The sequence below is a fragment of the Chlamydotis macqueenii genome, chromosome 4 (assembly GCF_036417535.1).
Source record: "Chlamydotis macqueenii isolate bChlMac1 chromosome 4, bChlMac1.mat, whole genome shotgun sequence".
In the NCBI taxonomy this organism is placed as follows: Eukaryota; Metazoa; Chordata; class Aves; order Otidiformes; family Otididae; genus Chlamydotis; species Chlamydotis macqueenii.
In genome coordinates this window covers 39,953,694-39,974,899 of record NC_141559.1, presented here as the reverse complement: position 1 = coordinate 39,974,899, position 21,206 = coordinate 39,953,694, and the positions used below count along the sequence as shown (strand labels likewise).

Genomic DNA, 21,206 nt, shown 5'->3' with positions numbered 1-21,206 from the left:
CAATATGACATTTTTCTTTCTGTTTATGTATTAACAATGTTATCCTACTCCCTGAGCTTTTACAGTGATTTACAAGGCAAGCTCTTTGCAGAGAGATTACAAGAATTTTCCGCATCTTAGTTCCAAGACAAAAGGCCTATTAAAAAACTCAAAAGTTTTGGTACCTTAAGGTAAAGAAAAGAGAATCCAAACCCTCAGTCAAATATAAATGGGTAATTTTTAGTATCTGAAGAATTGTTTACCAGCTTTGTTTTCCATACAGATTATCTCAGTTTAATCCAAAAGGAGAGTTATCATATATAGCAACAGAAGAACCCTGTTCACTATATATATTACATGTTTCTTTCTTAAAGACATATATTCTCTCTGGATTCCAGACAGCCTGACCATACTGTTTTCTATCTCTCTTCCCTCCCCCCACCATTAGACCTCATTGAAATAATCTTCACAGGTTTTTATAGCGATACTGTAAGATGTATTGAATAATTACATATTCACCATATTTGGAACAAACAATCTCGTATGGCTTTTTGAACTCAATGATAAGGGATGTAGGATACATGCAGTTACATATTATATATGATTCTGCTAAAAACAATCATGTAATGTTTTCTTTTCCTTCCCTTTTTAACCTGTGTAATGACTTCTCCCTTATAAAGTAGACTTCTTTAGGTTAAGATATTAGAACATACCTCTCTGAAAGTCAGCATGAACAGTCATATTATTTGTGTACTTAAAATTTATAAATATTAGCTTTCTGCTAATATTTATAGTCAATTACACAAAAAAAAAAGTTATTGAAATTAACCCCAAGTGTTCACATCAAACTTGTTATATTAAACTAATTTTTTAGACTGAGCCCATACTGGACTAATATTTTAATTGCCTGCATGCCTCAGTTGCACAGTTCTTGGGGCATATTACAGGTAGGTTCCAGGGTAATATGGAATAAAAAAAAGTATAATGCAAAACAAGGATTGAAAATCTTTTCTAATTGTATACATAACATATCAGACACAGATTTCTGAGGAAAGTAGGAAATGGCAGCAAATGGAGGAAAGATAGGGCAAGAAATAGACTCAAGTGTCATGCCAGTACCTCTGTGTCTGGGAAAACACTGCTAAATGAAACAGAATCTGCTACAGAAAGATGGGATAGTGGAAGAAAACTCAGACCTGCTTTCACTTGAGCAGGTCCTTACCTTCCCATTTCCTAAGCCTTGAGTAGTTAACAACAGTAGCATCTTGTGATGCACGGTTTGACTTTGATTATTTAGGAAGTATTTTATTTAAATTTTAAAATTTTCTAAAACTTTACTAAGAATAAAATTGCCCAAAAATAACATCTGCCTTTTGCCCAAGCTAAACTAATATATTCCTTTTTCTAGTCAATGAAAAATCTCCAAAATTGGTCTGTTAGAAAATTTGTTTTCTCACGCACTCAGTAGAAGTCTATCAAGGTGTGGTAGTTAAATTCCCATAAGTTTTTTTTTGTATGCAATGAGACTATTTCTTTGGCATAAAACAGACAAAAAATATCCTATCATAGATAGTCAGAATGCAATGAGTTGCAATGCCTTAGTATTGGTCCTAAAAGTTGTTTGTGCTGCTGGGATGCTTGAGAGTGTTAAATGATAGCAATCCTGTCCCTAAGAAGGTGGAACTTCTCACTCTTCTTGAGGCAAGGTGGAGAAATAAAGTATTTGGCTTTGATGCAGTGGGAAATCTGCAACATGAGGTAGGCTGATCAAGAAATACTGTAACAGTGCAGACATGAAAATTGAACCCTAGGGAGTGAGGTAGAGTAAGAGTGGGAGCTGAGGAGCTGAAAGAGGCTCAGGCCATCTGAGCATGCAGTCAAGTGAGGCTCAGGATGAGGAACAAAATGGGGAAGGCAAGGTCTCACTATGGAACACACAGATCCTGTGGAAGAGGAGACATAACTGGGAAGAATTATAGAGGGAACAGGAATGGGAATGTCAGGCTTGAGATCAAAAGTAGAGATCTGCATCCGTAAAAGCAAAGTCTCTTCCAGAAACTCAATAGAAACCTTAAATGTCTGATTTTTATGTGCTCTTGCTCTCAGCTGGAAGTCTAAATAACTAGCAGGCATTATTTTCACCTTTTTAATCTTCTTCTATATTCTTTTATTATATTTTTGCAGTTTGCATATTGAGGTTATGTGTAATATTACCTGTATATTATTTGAAAAGACCCTAATTTCTAACTGGGTTTAGAATATCCCTGAAATCTACTGATTTTCACATCCCATCTGAGTACAGTTGTGTATTTCTTGTGACATAGAAATCTGAGGCATTTCTAAACTTTAATAGGACAACATGCTGTGACATTTCTTGTAAACAGTTGGATAGCATTTGAAAATATTTAATCTCATGCCAAAATAGACACAGTTAATTTTTGATCTTGTTATCTTCTTTCATTATCAACTCATACTTTGTCCTCTACCCAGCTGTGTTTTGTGACGCCAGCTAAGTACTCCAAATTTTTAAAACTACATTAAACAAAACTTTGAGGAATAGGAAATACGCTTCTTTAACCTTCACTACAGTGAATTTTTTATTGTTAGAAACAACCTCAAGCAAGTTCTCTCTATACATAATTAAAGATAAGATCAATAATTTTTCATCTAAAAAAATCAACATAGCAAGATTTTTTTCGTCTTGCTTAGTCACTGATTGCCAACAGGAATATGTCCACCATGATGTCATATGCCCTCTCTCTACCAATACTGATGGGTGGTAGGTAGCAGATTTTTAGTTAGTGAGCATATACTGCAGCAACTTTCCAAACTTTGGAAAAGTTATGTCAAAAAATATTATATTTTGCTAATAATGAAACTCAGAAGATTAGTCTTATAAATGTCTTGTTTAACATAGAATCATAGAATAGTTTGGGTTGGAAGGGACCTTCAGAGGTCACCTAGTCCAACCTCCCTACAACAAGCAGGGACATCTCCAACTAGATCAGGCTGCTCAGAGCCCCATCCAACCTGGCCTGGAATATTTCCAGGGATGGGGCATCCACCACCTCTCTGGGCACCCTGTTCCAGTGTTTCACCATGTTCATTGTAAAAAAAAATTCTTCCTTATATCCAATCTAAATCTACTCTCTTTTAGTTTAAAATCATTACCCCTTGTCCTATTGCAACAGACCCTAGTAAAAAGTGTCCTCATCTTTCTTACAAGCTGCCATTAGCTACTGAAAGGCTGCTATAAGGTCTCCCTGGAGCCTTCTCTTCTCCGGCCTGAACAGCCACAACTCTGCCAGCCTTTCTTCCTAGGAGAGGTGCTCCAGCCTTCTGATATCTTCGTGGCCCTCCTCTTGCTCCAATAGTTCCATGTCCTTCTTATGTTGAGGGCTCCAGAGCTGGACACAGTACTCCAGGCGGGGTCTCATGAGAGCAGAGTAGAGCGGGAGAATCACCTCCCTTGACCTGCTGGCCAAGCTTCTTTTGGTGCAGCCCAGGATGCGGTTGACAGAAAGAGCTGCAAGCGCACATTGATCGCTCATGCTGAGCTTCTCATCCACCAGCACACCCCAAGTCCTTCCCTTCAGGGCTACTCTCAATCCATTCTACACCTGGCCTGTATTTAGACTTGAGATTGCCCCAACCTATGTGTCTTCATTAATGGTCTGGATGAAGGGGCAGAGTTGTACCTTGAGCAGGTTTGCAGATGGCAGCAAACTGAGAGGAGTGGCTGACACACCAAAGAATCATGCTGCTTTCAGAAGAACTTGACCAACTGGAGAAATGGACCAGCAGAAATCTTATGAAATTCAACGAGGAGAAGTGCCAAGTCTTGCACCTGGGGAAGAACAATCCCACGCACCAATATATATACCAGGGGCCACCCAGGTGGAAAGCAGCCTGGTGTACACCAGATTGAATACGACCCAGCAATGTACCTATGTGGTAAAGAAGGCGAATGGTATCCTGGGCATAGGAGGTTCTGTCTGAACATCAGGCAACACTTTTTTTTTTTTACTGTGAGGCTGACTGAGCACTGGCACAGGTTGCACAGAGAAGTAGTAGAGTCTCCCTACTTGGAAATATTCTGAAATTTAGATATGGTCCTGGGCAACTGGCTCTAGGTGGCCCTGCTTGAGCAGGAGGGGCTCAACAAGATGACCTCTGGAGGTGAGGTCAACCATTATGTGATTACATGTTTTATAAAGGTAAAATGGATTGCTTATAGGCATTTTGGAGAGAGAGGAAAGGTGGAGGTGAAAGTGTTAACAAGAAGTTCCTGTGAAACAGGACAATTACAATCTCTGTACATCACATCGTAACTTGCTGGTTGTACATTATTCATATTTTATAAATATATTTAAGGAAAAATAAAAATCTTATTACTCAACCTCATACTATTGAATTAGAATTCAGGGTTTTTTTTCATTGATACCACAGGCAGTGAAAAGAGGTTTGTTTCACAGAACATTTTTTCTGCTTCATAAATTCACTGTGGCAGAGTTCAGCATTGAATGTCACTGAATATGTGACTAATACCACATCTGTGAGTTGCACTGTTGTTATATATAGCTGCAGAAGTCTTTAGACTTGCTTGAAATTATTTTTCTTTAAATTAACATAATACTCTTTTCTACTAAATTATAATTGTTTCTTGCCTTCAGTTCCACCAGTTATCCGAGTCTATCCAGAGAGCCAGGCAAGGGAGCCAGGTGTGACAGCTAGCCTTCGGTGCCATGCTGAAGGTATTCCGAACCCGCAACTTGCTTGGCTGAAGAATGGGATTGATATCACTCCAAAGTTATCCAAACAGCTAACTCTTCAGGGTAAGGGGCGTATTTATTGTTTTCTACAGGTTGCGAATGCTTTATCCAGTGCATCCTTTCCGTACTAGCTGTCCTTCTTATGTGGTTTTAACCAAGCACTGAAGTATAAACTAAAACATCTCAGAAGACGTCTTCCAGCTACTCCCAAAGACACACAACTTCTCTGTTTTCTCTTTATTAGAGTAATGGTTGTACTTACTGGCAGGACTACCAATAAATTCCAATATGCTCTTGTAGCAGTGTGTGTAGTTTCGGAGTAGAGCAAGCAGCCCAAGACTCAGTCCCAACTCAGTATTAGAATTTGTGACTACAACTATATTAATACCATTCAATTAGTATTCAACACGAATGTTTAAATTGGGAAGCAAAGCTTTTGTCTGTAAACGTTTTATTCTAATGTGTTAATGTTAATCTAGTTATTTTTCATGAGTCCAGATTTAAATTTAAATCAGAACACGAACTAAACTTCACTTCTACTGCAGTTTAGTTGAAAAGAGATTTTTTTTTTTTTTGACTGATACAAGTCTCAGTGAGACTTGGGGTCCTGATGGTGGAAAAGACAGGAGGATAAATATCTGAAATGGATGGCTATTTTCTGAGGGATCTTGGCAGACCTCTGTGGGAGTGCAAAGACACTGCACAAACAAAAAACCAACCAACCAACCAACCAAATAAACAAACAAAAAACCACAAAAGGAAAGTCTTAATCTTAATCAACAATAAAGGCCAGTGTATGAATCTTCTGTGAACCTTCAGGGCTCAGCAAATTTAATGAACCTGCCCAGCACCCTTCTAGCTTCTGCAGTCCTTCTGGTGATTTTTGATCAGCCATATTAAAAAAAATATAGTCCCCTTCAGAACCTTCTTTCATACATCTGCAAAACCAGGATGTAGATTAGAATAGGATAGCAATCATGCTGTAGTGTAAGAAACAGTGGGATAGGCAGATGGTGAATGCTTCTCTGAAGAGAGTCTTATACTCCCTATAGGTGTCATAGTCCTCTGTTCTTTCACGGCCATCTCTCCTGAATGCATCTTCAGTTGCCTTGCAGAAACACTTTCCACTATGAGTAGAGAGTGGTGGATGACTCCTCCATAGCTGCATTCTGTTAATTTCTTCTGTAAGGATTTGACTGGAATTTTTTTCTCACCTCTGTACCATATATTTATGATAAATAAATAAGAATGGTTCTTCTCTAAGCAAAATACATTTAATTCCATTTTCTTGAATATACTTATTTGAAATAAAATTTTGAAAATCTCATTGCATTTTGCCTGAGTTTTTCCCCCCAGCTAAACTATCTCATTAGCCTCAAGCAAAAGATGGTCTAGAAGGCATATTAATCCTTAACCCAGTGCCCCTTCTGGTCCATATTTTAGAGTACTTAAAAAGCAGTATTTATAAGTAGATCCTACAGTTGAAGAAGTATGCTGTACTTAAAATGCAATGAGTCATTGGTCACATCATTGTTCGCATCATATTATTTAAAAAGCCTTTGCCTATGATACCTGGGCTGTTTGTTGACATTCCTACTCAAGCTGACATAGAACTCCTGAAGTGGTTTCCATAGACTCCTACACTGATGTAGGTGTAAAATTCCAATATGCCTGGTTTTTCTGTTGTTATACTACATTCACATGAAAACAAATCTAGGTCCTTCTGGTTACTAGAGAAAAATTATCTTATTAAAATTATTGTTTATGTTGAAATTTTAGCTCATTAGATTCTATGGAAACCTGGGTTATTTTGTGTAAAACCAGTAATAGTGTCAGGTGACCAAATGCAACGTAATAAAAACATAATATTCACCTGATTTAACATACAACCATAGTATTTTAAACATATATAAAACCTCAGACTGATATTTGGCTCTGAAGTGCAAAATCAGCTGAGGTATTTGGGATATCTCTGAGATGACTAATAGTGTATATAATTCGCTAGCCAGTTGAATACCTTTGCATTAGTTTGGCATACCTCCAAGTTCTGAACTCAGGAATGAAAATGGTTTAATTAGTATGCGCTGAGAAAGCCTTCTGAATATGTAATCTGAAAGCACTGTAGCATGTCTGCATGTTGATTTTTTCCTCTCCTTTCAGCAAATGGCAGTGAGGTTCACATTAGCAATGTGCGCTATGAAGATACAGGAGCATATACTTGTATTGCAAAGAATGATGCAGGGGTGGATGAAGACATTTCTTCTCTTTTTGTAGAAGATTCTGCTCGGAAGACCCGTAAGTATTATGAGAAGCATAAAAATACTTGTAGCCCTCACTTAAGCATTAAATTATTATTAAAAACTATGACACATGAAATAAATTCAAATTAGTATGTGTAGATAATTTATTTTAAAAAAAGAAAGTTTAAATAATTATATCCAAGAGCCACTGAAGGCAGAGTGCATAATGTGATGTTTATTTAAAAGTAAAATGAAATCTTTGATTCATTCTGTGAATTGAATTATTTTTCACGTTGCTGTTAAAATTTGCATAGTTTCCTTATGATAGATTTGTTGCATATGAAAGGAATACGAAGGGAAAAATGAACTGGATGCCTAAATAAGGCTAAGCAGTAGTCCTGGTGTGGTTTCTGGGGTTGATGGGGATATGGGAGGAAGACCTTTTCCAATCTTTCTTCCTGTATGTTCCTGAGATATACCAAGAGTCAAACTCAGCCCTGATGACACAAGTGTCATCACAGCACTTGATCGCACCTGCTGGAGTGCTCAGCAGGTCCAGATCAGTTCCAGCCTGCCAGTGCTCTCTTGTGGCCTGGTAACTGTGGCTCTCCAGAAATGCAGAGCGGCAGTGACCACATTTCACTTGCTAAGCTGGGAGTTCAACGTGTCAAAGAAATCTCTACCACTACTGAAAAGTAGATTGCTTTTCCCTCTGTTGAAAGGTAGTGATGCTTATAAACCCTGCTTACGTATTATTTGTCTGCCTTGATACTTGTTTCGCCTTCCCTTTCCTTCCTCTACTCAGAAAAATCCACACCTGAGTTTACACTTCAACTGTTTGTTTTGAGGGGAGATTTGTTGTTTTTTTTTGGTTGGTTGGTTTTTTTAATTTTTTTTTTCTTTTAAATCTATTTATTGTAAGGAATACTGTATATTCATTAGAAATGCATGAAATTATAGTTCTTTTACTAGTGAGTCTGATTGCATTAACTGAAGGCATTCCTATGTATCTAGAAGCTTATTCAACAGTGCTGAGTACTCGACAGAATATATTAGAGGCAGAATTAGTAGCACTGCAAGTCTCCCTGCCACTTCCTGTTGTAAGACACTGAGTTCAGTTACATATAGGTTTATTAAGCTTTAAATGTTTCAGAGGAAATCTTCCGTGCAGGAAAATTTTATAATCCAAATGTTAATATCTTTACTTAGCTACTTTCAGTAACACTAATTATAACTGTCATTTCAAAAGTCTTAACATGTTTAAGTGTCATGAAAATGACTGCTCAGACGTTTCTGAGAAGGCAGCTGAAGATAAATAAGTTGTTTGATCATACTGAATTTCTAGTAATCTGGTGCTATGAAATGAAGTATCTTGGTCACCTCCATTTGCCTTTTGCTGTCTGTGAAAAATGCTGTGGATGTTGCCAAATTACAAAACCCCAACAAACTAGAATTTTTTTTATGCTTGGTTAAGACTTGCTTGGCCTTAACAACAAAATCTTTATCTCCAACTGTCCAGTTTCCAAGAATTTTAGGTAAATAATTGTTGTGTCCTCTGAAGACCTGATCTGCAGTGATTATGCAGGAATAGCCACACCTATGTGAAATATTGTTTTTGGGAATTGTAATGTGATGCAATAATTTTAGATCAGGATTTGTAAAATCACGTGCTACGCAGTGAACACTGCTTGCAAGAAATGCTTTACAGTCTACTAGCAGTAAGTTGTTATGATTACTGTTAGTGTCATGAAAGATATAAATGAAGGAAGATAAAATATAAATCCAATTATTTCCAAGATAATTCATCCAAAAGACACAGTCTCCTTCCTTCCTATAAGTCATTTACTCTGCAAGTTCTATGTTGTATGTTGAAGGGAGACATTTTACTGTTGTGCTCCTTGGTGTCTGAACACGGTTTCGTAAAAATTGGTGGATATGTAAATACATATATAGTCCATAATTATATGACTCAAATGTATATGTGTAACAGATACTTATATGACATATTTACTCTGGTACTCTGATTCACTTACCTTGTCTCAGAAACCCATTTCTGTACATGCAAGAAGACTAAAGTACATCCTAATTAAAAAAGTAATTACTATCAATATCATTATAACAACTACATGAATAAACTGCCCTTGCAGGTACAAATTTGATAGATACTGTTTAGATAAATGCATCTGTTAAAGAAATAAATCCCTTTACGGGGAGGAGCTGCTAGCATTAGAAAACTGAAATTAAGAGAAGGGCTTATTATTAACTCTTTTCTTCTTGTTTTTGTATTTCTCCCAAAACCCTGGTACATGCGGTGAATTAGGGATTATTAGGAAAGAAAATGACGTAGGTAAAACCAGCTGGATAGGACTGTGGCCTTTTGTTTCCCCATCCACACATTTTAAGCACATTGCTACTACTACTTTAATTTGAAGGCTGCTGATTAGGTCAAAAGTTACATTTTAAAGATCTATGGTTGAGTAAATGTGATTTCATATGATCTGATATAAACTATACCTGTAATAGATGACATTTTAAAAATAATTTTGCTTTTATCCTCCTTTAAGAGAATAAAGCAGACATGCTTATTTTTTTAATCTTTTATTTTTTCCTTACTGGAGTACTCCTGTCTGGAAATTTTAGGATATTGATTTGAACAAAAGTAGGACAGATTCTCATTACTTTGTCAGTTAATCTGGGTGCATCTACTTTTTAAATGTCTTACAAGGTAAAAATCATAGCAAAATAAAAGCGTTTCACAACATCGAATTGATTGTCTATTAAGAGGATCTATTAAGAACTTTTACAGTGAAGCTCTAAAATATAAAGTACAATTGCACTGCATTGAACATGACAGTAATTTTATAAGCCACATAATGAATACAGAACATTATTCCATTTTTACTAGTGTATGTTTTTTATTTCCTAGAAAGTTTAATAGTTAATGGAAATGTTCACGTTTGCACTTATCTGACCCGTTGTTTATGTGCATATGAAAGATTTGGGTTGTAATACTGCTTTGCATAATAAGCTAAATTTTTGGTAGTTCATAGAATCATAGAATTGTTAGGGTTAGAAGGGACCTTTAAAGGTCATTTAGTCCAACGCCCCTTCAAGGAGCGGGGACGTCTCCAACTAGATCAGGTTGCTCAGAGCCCCATCCAACCTGGCCTTGAATGTTTCCAGGGATGGGGCATCCACCACCTCTCTGGGCAACCTGTTCTAGTGTTCTACCACCCTCATTGTAAAAAATTTTTTTTCCTTATGTCCAGTCTGAATCTGCTTCCTTCTATTTTAAAACCATTACCCCTTGTCCTATCACAACAGACTCTGGTAAATTTTGTTCCCATCTTATAAGCCCCTGTTAGCTACTGAAAGGCTGCAATAAGGTCTCCCTGGAGCCTTCTGTTCTCCAGTCTGGACAACCTCAACTCTCTTAGCTTGTTTTTACAGGAAAGGTGCTCCAACCCTCTGATCATCTTTATGGTCCTCCTCTGTTATCTGGCCTTCTTCCTAGTTATCTGTGGAATCTCATTTTCAAAACATCCCAAATTTGTTATGCAGAAAACTCAGTTCATTGTTTTGAGAAAAAAAATTAAAATGTGCAGCAGAAAGGGCATAGCTCGCTCATTCCTTTGCTGAAGAGTAGTGTAAGCAGCTCCTGAGAGAAAATCTTATATTTTCTGACACCTCTACCTAAATTCAAACCAGTGCCGTTATCAATAAATAGATTGTTAAATAGTAAGAGAACTTTCCTTCACTTATGTGCCTAAAAATGTTACCAGATTGCTAGGCTTTCAAAATTCACAGCATTTGTTACAGAGGCATCTAGTGCATGTGTTTGTATTATAAATGGAAAAGAAATAGAGTGACTGGCAAACCTATACTAAATTGTGAGAAGTGTGATGTTAGTAGCAAAAATAAAAATATATAATGCAGAGTATGACTTAGGGGTGCCAGGATATTGTTCATTTTAAAGTTTCTAGTTTCAGAAATTTGGATTCCAGTTCCCAAGAAAAGTCAATATAATTTAATGATAATGATTCATCATCAAGATTGTAATTTGAGATGGAAGTGAATGGAAAATACTGTGAAAGTGCTTTGTCATACAGATCTGTTTAGTAGATGCCAGCACTGAACCATTGTTCTGTCACACACAGGTAAAATTTTTAGTAATGGATAACAGTCTCCAGAATAGTTTGGCCTCTTCTTAGAATATCAGCCTTTTACAATGTGCACTAAAAATAAAACTTCTGAAAATATATTTCCATTTTGGCATTTTCTCAGGTGAGAAAAATTAAATTATTTTATTTAAAATACCTTAACTTCAGCATTGTTTTTTGCCAGTTAACTCATTCTGTAGCTGAAATTTTATATTCTTAACATGTATGTCCAAATACCTGTGTGCTTTTTGATAGACTCATGAAGTTGTAATGGAAATTTTTAGCTTATATTACCTATATAAACATCTGTTGTAAGTACTGATGATAAATTTCTGGTGCTATTACCATATCCTGTTTAATTCCTCTCACGCTGACCATTTAGATTGAAGCATTCCATTATTGCTGCCTGTCTCAAGAAACAGCTTTTTTGTTGCTTTGCTTTTTTAATGTTTCTGCTAAGATACTGTGGCTGCTCCTGAAACGGATTAGGAAGAAAACATGATTTTACTCATGTTAAAAGTGCTATCGTCATTTTACTGAAAGCTTTCTACAGCACAATCTGGGATTTGATGTTGGTGGTTCATGCAGTGAGATTATCACTAGAACATCCTGCAATGAAAATAATTACTTCTTCAGTGTTTGACACAATAAAAATCTCCAAGCAATTGGTGATTTATACACTGTGTGGACACTTCTTGAGAGTTTGGTAGATGATGCCATTCACATTCAGTAGACTCAGGTTTTAGGACTACGAGAACAGAGTAGATTTTCAATGTAACTGCTTTTTCTTGGCTTTGTGGGCTTTTGTGGATATGATAGTGAGGATAACTTTCTTCTTGTACTCTTGGCTCTTTTTGGCTCCTTGAGTGGTTCTTATTGGAGAACCACTATTGGACTATTGGAGAACCACTGAAGGATAGCCAAGGAAAAATAGGTAGGGAGGAATAAGACTGAGTAAAATTGAGGAAGTGAGAGTCCTGAGGAGAGGCACAATAGAAGAGGCGAGTGAGGAAGAAAGCGAGGACTCAGGCAGCAATGGGTGAAAGAGGACAGGTTAGTGAGAACACTTAAACACTGAAGGAAAAAGAACAGAAGGAAAAAGGGATAGGAGCACAAGGACCAAATGATCCCTTAAAAGCTACATAATAATCCTCTGTAAGATGTGAAGTTGCATCCAGGAGTATCTAGTCACTTTGATGTTTTGTCATTGTATCTCTGTGATCACACAGCGATAGTGTACGTCTCATATTACTACTCCTTTTTAATCCATGTGGAGAATAACACTACTTCTAGTACCAATTAAAAGAAATAAAGCAGATATCTGAGAAGACTGAACTTTTTATTGTTCTAATAAGTGGAATATTTAAGCCTTTTTAAGTAAGCATATTGGAGTATAAGTGGATATTAAAGGAATGTATAAATGTACATTAAAGGAAAATCTGCAAACACGAAAAAGTCAAAAGAAGGTTTGTGGGTAGAAACAGTCTATAGTGTGAGATAATTTTGATAGCATTTATTTATCTAGTTGTTCACATATCATTTTTACCATCTCTGACAGAAAGTAATTGATTTCCCTGATCTAAGAGTCTAAATGTGGTTTTACTAATGAAACTCTTTGTAATTCTTCTTTGGAGTTTGAAATGTGCTGTTTCTATATCAGACCTGAAGAAGGGCTTGTGTGTGTGAAAGCTTGTCTACTTTTTCCAGCAATACCAATTGCTGCAGAGCCAATTGTGAAGAGCCTGATTGTGTCTTCTTGAGAACATCTGTGTAGGTGTTGGAGGGTTACTATTAGGTGCCTTCAAAGCCTTCTCCTCTCCAGGCTGAACAATTACACTGATCTCATTTCTCTTTTTTACTAACATGCATACATTTTATAACATAGTCTTTGTTCTCCCTTCTTCCTAACAGGACCCTTGCCTGAGAGTTTTTAAATTTTGTAAAAGCTATATTTTAATCTGAGAAAAACTGACATTAAACTGAAAGTAAACGTTTTGTGAAAATGCTCTACTGTAACTGGAAATTACTTCTGATCATTATGATATCTTATACAAATGTAAAACTTTTGTTTTGTTTTTCCTAGTAGATATTAATCTTTTCTGTATTAATTAGCTTAGAGTCATAAAGAAAACAAAAAATTCAAATTATATCTGTTTCTTGTGCCTTCTTTATTGCCTTGTATACCTTTTCAGAACATTCATTTTAAAATATCATTACTTTAATAGTTAACAAGAGCCCAGCAGCTAGTACAGTGAATAGATCTGTACATCTTACTCCTAAAACAGTAGCATCTAAAATATTTCTGAATGCAAGAACTGTGCTGCTTTAATTAACTAGAGACTGGAAACTCTTTTTGTGCTGTGAATTACATTTTCCCTCAAGTTTGCAGTTAAAGCCATTGAGAATGAGATACCTGGTCTGGGTAATAGCTGGATAACCCCTGCAGTGACTGGTAAAAACATTCTGGGTATTAAGAACCTGGTCTAAATCTTGTTGAAGACAACAGAATCTCCCCTACTGTCATGCTTCTCTAATAATATCTTAAAGGACTCAGCTGTGTTGGAAGGAGTCACTGGCATAATCACATTTATAATACAAAAAGCAGTTTAAAACATAGGTTTAGTTTCGTTCCAATGTAGTTTGATTTTTCAGAACAGATATTTCATGAATTCATAGATTTAAGCATGATGGAACTACTTCATCTAACTCTAGTCTCTTCTCCATTTCACAAGACATTAAATTGCATCCTGTTCTGCCTGAATAAAGATCTAATCCTCTTTTTGCCTGAAGTATATCCTCCTAGAAATGCATCTACCTGAGTTAGAAACACAAAGAGTCAGAGAATCTCTCATTTCTTTTGGTATTTTGCTTTAATAATTAATTGGTTTCATTACTATAGAATAATGCTAGTTTCCATTTTGAAGTCAGGTTTTCCTTCAACTTCTTCCTTTGTTTCTCTTTTTTTTTCCCCCAGTAAACTGACCTCTTAAGAGTTCTTGCCTGATGAATATACCATTGTTAAATGTTCATTACTTTCCCTGACACACACAAAGTAGACGGTTACTGTAGGACTCAGAGGGTCTTTTTGCCCTGAGGATTGTAATTTATTTTAGAACAGTTTTCTTAAAAAAATGCTCTTTGCAGAAGCAAATGTATTGTTTGTTTCTCTAATGTCCTGGAGAGAGAAATACATACTTGTTAACATTTTGCTTCTACATCCACTGATCTCTTGTCACTTTTTTCCACTATCTGCACTGGAAGTTTGCATTTATATGTTTATCTACCACATGCCCTGTATCCTGTCAGGCCTCACTTTCCAAGTGCTGTTCCTCCCCAGCTGTCTCAGCCTCCCAGTACAGACATAGTCTGCATTACTTTTCCCTACATGTCTGAATTTGCATTTAGCTATATGAAAATGTAATTTATTTTAAAGATGTACTTGACCAGGTGATTAAAGCAACTTTTTTGAAAATCTTTTATTTATAATAACAGGTAATTCACAGACTTCTTAGGAAATGATTTTATGTTTGTTTACAGATCATTGAAAGTGGTTAAGACAATACTCACTACTCATTGCTCTGGACATATTCCATCACTATATTCTTCATATTGACTAATGATTTAACAATTAAAATTACTTTTTCAGATTAATATTTTCAGCAATTTTTAATTTAATTAACATGTACTTTACTACTCTTCTATAACTCTAATGTTTAATCAGAATATTCTGTGGTAACAAATCAGGTGTTTAGCAAAATTCTGGGTTACATCTATATGAATTTTTACATTACCAAACTTCTAATTTTATCAAATAATACAATCAGGTTTGTTTGAGAAGACCTGGTTTCCATTAGAACTTATTAGCTGACCTATAATTATATTCTCATCTTTTGATTTCTTACTGAATTGAAATCTGCGCAAGTGTTTGTCTGTTCTTTTTTCTAGGACATATACCCCAGTCCAACTAGCCTACAGCTACTTGAGTTATTAAGTTTCAGGAAATAGGGCTGCTAGAGGTATATGTAGTGGTACTGTTCTTGAACTTAATGATATATTCTGAAATTTATTCAAAAGTAGTAATAACATCATAATAATAATAACACCAGACCAAACATCCAAACCAACTTTTAGGAAGTTTTTTTAAGTACTTAATTTGGACCTTTTTTTTTAAAATGTTTGTCTTGATTACACATAATTTACCCTCTTTTTGTTCCTTTGAAAGGCAGAAAGTATTTAGCCTCTATTTTCAATTATTATCCTACTTCTGTGCAAATACAGAACAAAAATATAGAAGAATATTGTCAATGGGACATTAAAAAAAAATCTGGTTCATATCAGTACAATTTAAACCTTGAGTAGCTCTGATGTCACAACACTTTTCTTCTACCTTTAACAGCCATTTGTGATGACTTCTAGGGCCTTTGCAGCTACATTGGTGCAAAGGAATATTAAGCTGCTGGAACTTCTTCTGTTAGCACAAAAATAGGCTGTTAATTGTAACTAAGGCTACTTCTTTTCTCAAGGACTGCTATTTCTTTTTGTAAACAGGATGTTTATTCTAGCAGTCTAGCATTTTTGCAGTAACTGATAAAGGTGGCTTTTCATTTTCCAGCTTGCAATACATGCAGATACACTTTAAGGAGCTGTCAAATCTTTTATTAACTGATAGGTTTCTCTTCCATACTACTGGATTTAGCAGCATTTAAAGCATGAGCACACAAATTGACAACTCCACTGGAGATTTATGTTGATGACTACCTTTGATAGTCATAAACACAGATTTTGATCAACCCAACTCCTAGAAGCCATAACGCAAATCAGACTCACCAGCTTGCTCTTGTTAAAACACTGTGTGGAAGCTGAAGAATTTTAATGTAGAACAAAGATAATTTGTTCTATAATAACAGTGTATCTTCATAGTGTATTTATAAGAAAGGTGGAGTGGGCAAGATGTTACTGCTGTTTTTGTTACACAAAGTATGTAAATAATCACAAATAGAGGAGGAAGAAATGGCAACTTCCATCTGTGGGATTTATTTATTTATTTAGGTTACATTCGGTACTATTGAGACCAATGGAATTGGTCCAAATTTCAGTTTTTGGTCAAAGTAACATTAGCTGAATATGGAATATAATGTGTAGCTAAGCAGTATAAATAAACCATTTTGAGATCTTAAAAATGACAGGAAGGAAAAATTATACTAGCATGGGAATATTTAATTAAAATAATGGAATAGACTATATCAGTGTAATCTATAGAGCTAAAGGAGAAAATCTAACAGTACGGAAAACAGAAAGAAATAAAAGATGGATCATCAAAGACAAAGGAATTTTTTCAGGGGTGATTTTCAGATACTTAAAACTCTTCACTGCTAGTAAAATTTTTTTGAAATAAAATAACTTTAAAATCCATTTATTTTATTTTGTTTATGATGACTTTGACAGGTACACCAATTCTACTCTGATTCCCTCTCAGTTTCAATTTAGCAGTCTTGTCAAACCAGAGTCATAGATCACGAAAACATGTGCTGTTCCCTTTAAAGCTAAACAGCTTTGTTGTTTATTTTCTGGTTTTTACAATATTTTCATTTCTCTTAATGTTTTCCAAAACTTCATTTTATAAGTTGCAGTTTAGTTTGCCATTAATATGACTTCTTAAGTATTTCTCTGAAATTTATTGAGACATATTCCTGCACACTGGGGAGACAACTGTTGTCATAGAAAGTTGTCAAGTAAAGCTATTAAGGCATTTTCAAGACCAATTTAACAACACCTGATGATATTTTAATATTTAGTAGCCTTTACTCTTGGTCATCACAGACTCTTGTGTTAACTCAATTTACCCACTATGACATCATCATATATTGCAAAGCAACTTCTGCAGGTTATTTCACCTAGTCACACAAAGCAGGATAAAAATTATCTGCCTTGTGCACTGTATCTTGGGGCTAAACTTAAGAAATATACCTGTTCCATGCCATTAAGTAGATCTGTTTCTAACTGTGCCTTTTTTACATAATGTTATAGTCTTGTCACCTAAGAAGAGATTATGTGATCTGAATGCTATTGACTTGACAGGTTTATGGCCATCATAAGCAACCAGGCATCTCCACTGTCTAGAACTTATGGAATGAGACTAAAAGCCTTTTGACTGTGATTTATGGCCTAAATTATCTCTGAAAGGCTTTATGCAACTTTAATAGAATCTTCCTGTCACATCTTATACTGAATGGTACCTATTTACCTAATTTCCTCAGAGATAATTTATTCTGGCATTTTATTTTATGGCAGAGCTGAAGAAGTTTATACTTGTTGACAGCCTTGTAGGCAGACTTTGTTTCAAGTTTCCAAATACAGGGTAGAAATTCAGCTCGTGAACCATTTTTTCTTCCTACTAGTGTAGGCTGGATAGAGTTAATGTTCTATGGGAAAGGACTTCAGCATGATTCATTATAAAGATTTATAGAAAATAAATTAAAGAACAATAAGCTAACATGGTCATATTTGACCAAAAGTAAACCATCAACTGTGACTATTAACTCATACATAGTAGTTTAATATTCATAAAAATAAATATTTGGTTATTGTATTAACCTAATCTAAAATAAAATTAAAGTGCATGTCACATAAGAACAGAATGACATTTTGGATAGAACTTGTATTGACATAGTTGCTTTTAAAATAGTTGAAGCAAACAATAAATAGCTTTGAAAAAATAAGTGTTTGTTTGCTTCACAAATAAATTAAGTTATATGTATTTATACTTTTATGTAAACCCCCAAAATCTGAATTTCTTATAAAATAAGAATAAAATTAAAAGCAGGTATGTGCATATTTTTTTTCATTCTGCTTAATTTTTAAAATAATTGTTAAAAACTTTTGTGGCAATCTGATAATAATGATAATATAGATTTACCCTGTAACATAAAGGCATGTGTTCATACATTAGAGATATGAGAAAAAGGAGCAAAATAGCAGATACATTTTCTTTATGATATCTATATGATTAACCAGAGGAGTTGCCAGTGGTGGTGGCTATCAGTGAAGTAAGCAGACAGCATCTCTTCAAATATCTTGAAATTACTTTTTTTTTATGCAATTGAAATTACAGCAAATTATGGTGGGACAATTCTGAAAAATAATGTTGAATTCCACACCTTTGCCATATGATCTTATTGCATCCTCCTCATTGTCCTATTTTCTATTATATCTACTTGTGACCTTTTGCCCTTACGGGGGTGAAGACTTGGAAAGGGACAGTGATTTCCTATCTGATGGTGTAAAGTCTAGCACAATGACCTGATATGGAACTTTGTTTTTATTTATCGGCTGTTATGTTCTGACAGAAATTCAGGTAAATTTTTTACAGAATTTTAAATACAAAGCTTGTGCTTGGATGAGACAAAACTTGGAACTAACTATATTTGTGAACAATCATTTGCATTTCAGATGATATCTGTGGATTTTTTCCCCCTTGTTTATTCAATAATATATAAAGCAGAAAATATGTCTTTCTGCTATTTTCACCTGTTCTTAAAGTAATTTTAAACTGCTTTGTTCTCTTAGTGCAGCAAGCTAGGAAATTTTTCAGATGTTAAGGTTTTAATTGATATCTATTTTGTTTATGAAACATTTTATTTAACTTTCATGATATGTAATGCGAGGAGAAAAGAAAGGAAAATCTTAGATTATTTAACCACACATACGTAAAACAGATACACAAGAATGTCAGATGTTAATTTAAAAAAAAAAAAAAAAAATTTTAAAAGCCCATTCATCATTTTCTCGGATAATGACCACTGAAGCATGTGATAGAACAGAGAAAACTTTCTGGAAGAAAATGAAGTATTGTACTTCAAGAACAAGTTTCTTTTCTGAATCTTATTGCTCTGATCATGTTTTTCACTGGATATATATAGTATTGTGTGCTGATTACTGATAATGTGAACATCTAATTATATTGCCAAAAGGAAACAGAAGAGCTATGTTTGATGTCCAAACTCACTGAATGTCAATCTTGCAAATTACAAATATAGACACTTTGTTTCTAACTGTTATACATTAAATGTTAAAAAAAAAAAAAGAAAAGGAGGGAGAAAGAACACTGTAGTTGACATAGTTGGAAGCTTTGGCATTGGCTATTGAGATAGAAAAGTGAATGGAATATTTATTACCAGTGTGATAAGAAGTAGTAGGATATTGAATTTATTTGGAAAGTGACATTGTAGTACCTTCTTGTTCATTTAGTAACAGAAATACTGTGGTTTTTTGCACTTGTTTCCATCCAAAGGGGAGAAGAATCTGTACTGCTCTTGCAGTCTGCTACAGAATTTCATGACGTACTAAGGATGGAGTTTGCTGGAAAATGTGCAAACTATTCCCATTCAGCCAACATAGAAAATGAATAACAAAGATGAAGAGTAGACTTTCAGATGTTATGTTAGCTATTCATAATTAAAGGCTGAGTCTGAGAACAAAAGCGTAAATAGCTATGTCAGAACCATGAAGAATGATTTTTATGAAGCTGTAAGTGCACTTCAAAAAAAAAAAAAAGAAGAAAGAAAACATGGATTCTCCCCTGGTCTGCACTGAGTGGGTGAGAGAGAGGCATGGTACAGGGTTCTTTTTTGATGTCAGTATAAAAGGCCTAACAACAAATTGTGTACCAAAATAGCTGATTTAATAAGATAGAATAAAAAGAGGAATATAGATACCAAGTACCTCTTATGTCCTTTCAGATGCTGGGCACTCAGTGTTCATGCAGCATCAGATGAACTCTGGATGGATTTCCCATGTGCAAATCCTATCGATGAAGAGATTCCCTCTCCCTCTCATACTGTTGTGGATTTTATCTTGTGTCACAAACAAAACTGTGTATCTTCTGACAGATTGCAATGTTATCTTTGTCATAACACCCACCAGTGTGCAGTGCAAGCTATTATGGGCATTCCAGCATATACCCTTGCAGCAGCTACCTGTGCTACCATACAGGCTTCTCAAGCCTTAGGGACCAGGCCCAATGTAGCAGATATAGCCTGCTCAAGGTCACTGACTACTTGAATACAATATTGCAAGGCTCCTAGTACATCTCCTGGTATTATTTAATAACTGTAAGTTGTCTGAATACCTTTCTCTTATGCCCTATTTCTCTGCTTTATAAAAAGAAGTGTTATACATACCCATATAGGGTATATATAAGGGTTATACATAACAACACAATGGTGGTGTTCTATCTTAAAACCAGAAAATTTTACTGAGATCTATCAATAAATATGTATTTATACATCTCTAAGTTTATAAATGTGTGAGAATTGTGTCTAGGATGTGGCTGAAGATGTTGATTTTTGATTAACCAAAAAGGAAGGTAAAAAATATGTTCTCTAGCATACTTTCCATCTACAGTTTTTATACTTGTTCTAACTTTCCAGTCTTTGTCTCAAGACTGGGCATCCTTCTTGAATACAAGTTATAGGACTTATTAAAAAAATAAGTGAGGTTTCTTGATCTGCATTAGGTGCGGTCATGGCTGTTATTTGTGATTTTATATAACACTCTTAAATAGTGCCTTATTTTTCTTCAAACTGGTTTGTTAATTTTAAAATTAATAAGTATAGATCTTTTAAAGCACTATTTTTACTGGTGCTCCCCTTTTTTTTGAGCAAAGCTCAGAACCATACCTACCATTTTGTATTAACACAAATTAATGTGTTCTGTACTTAGCATCTTAAATAGTTTCATTTGATGCTGTGTAGTTCCACACAGTTGAATAATTGTAATTACTTTTTATTTTCTTTCCTATGTCACCCCTAGCAAAAAGACTGATAAAAAGCAGGACTTTAAGATGACATAGACAAACACAGAACTGTCACCTGAATATAGAGCCACTGTCTGGGCATGCAAGGATAAAGTTAGAAGTTCCAAAAGCCACTTGGAGCTGAATCTGGTGAGGTACATGAAGAATGATAGATGGGCTTCTATAAAGACATCAGCAGCAAAAACAAGGCTAGGGAAAATACAGCCCTGTTGCTGAGTAGGGCAGGGGACCTGGTGACAAA

At 35.2% G+C, this 21,206-nt stretch overlaps 1 protein-coding gene across 1 annotated transcript in view; it reads left to right on the top strand.

Moving 5' to 3' along the window:
* FSTL5 (follistatin like 5) overlaps positions 1 to 21,206 on the top strand; it is a 328,503-nt gene that overhangs the window by 259,978 nt on the left and 47,319 nt on the right. Inside the window, exons 9-10 of the mRNA XM_086747425.1 lie at positions 4,653 to 4,814; positions 6,912 to 7,046. Of these exons, the coding sequence (XP_086603551.1) occupies positions 4,653 to 4,814; positions 6,912 to 7,046 (297 nt within the window). The remainder of the gene's footprint in view (positions 1 to 4,652; positions 4,815 to 6,911; positions 7,047 to 21,206) is intronic.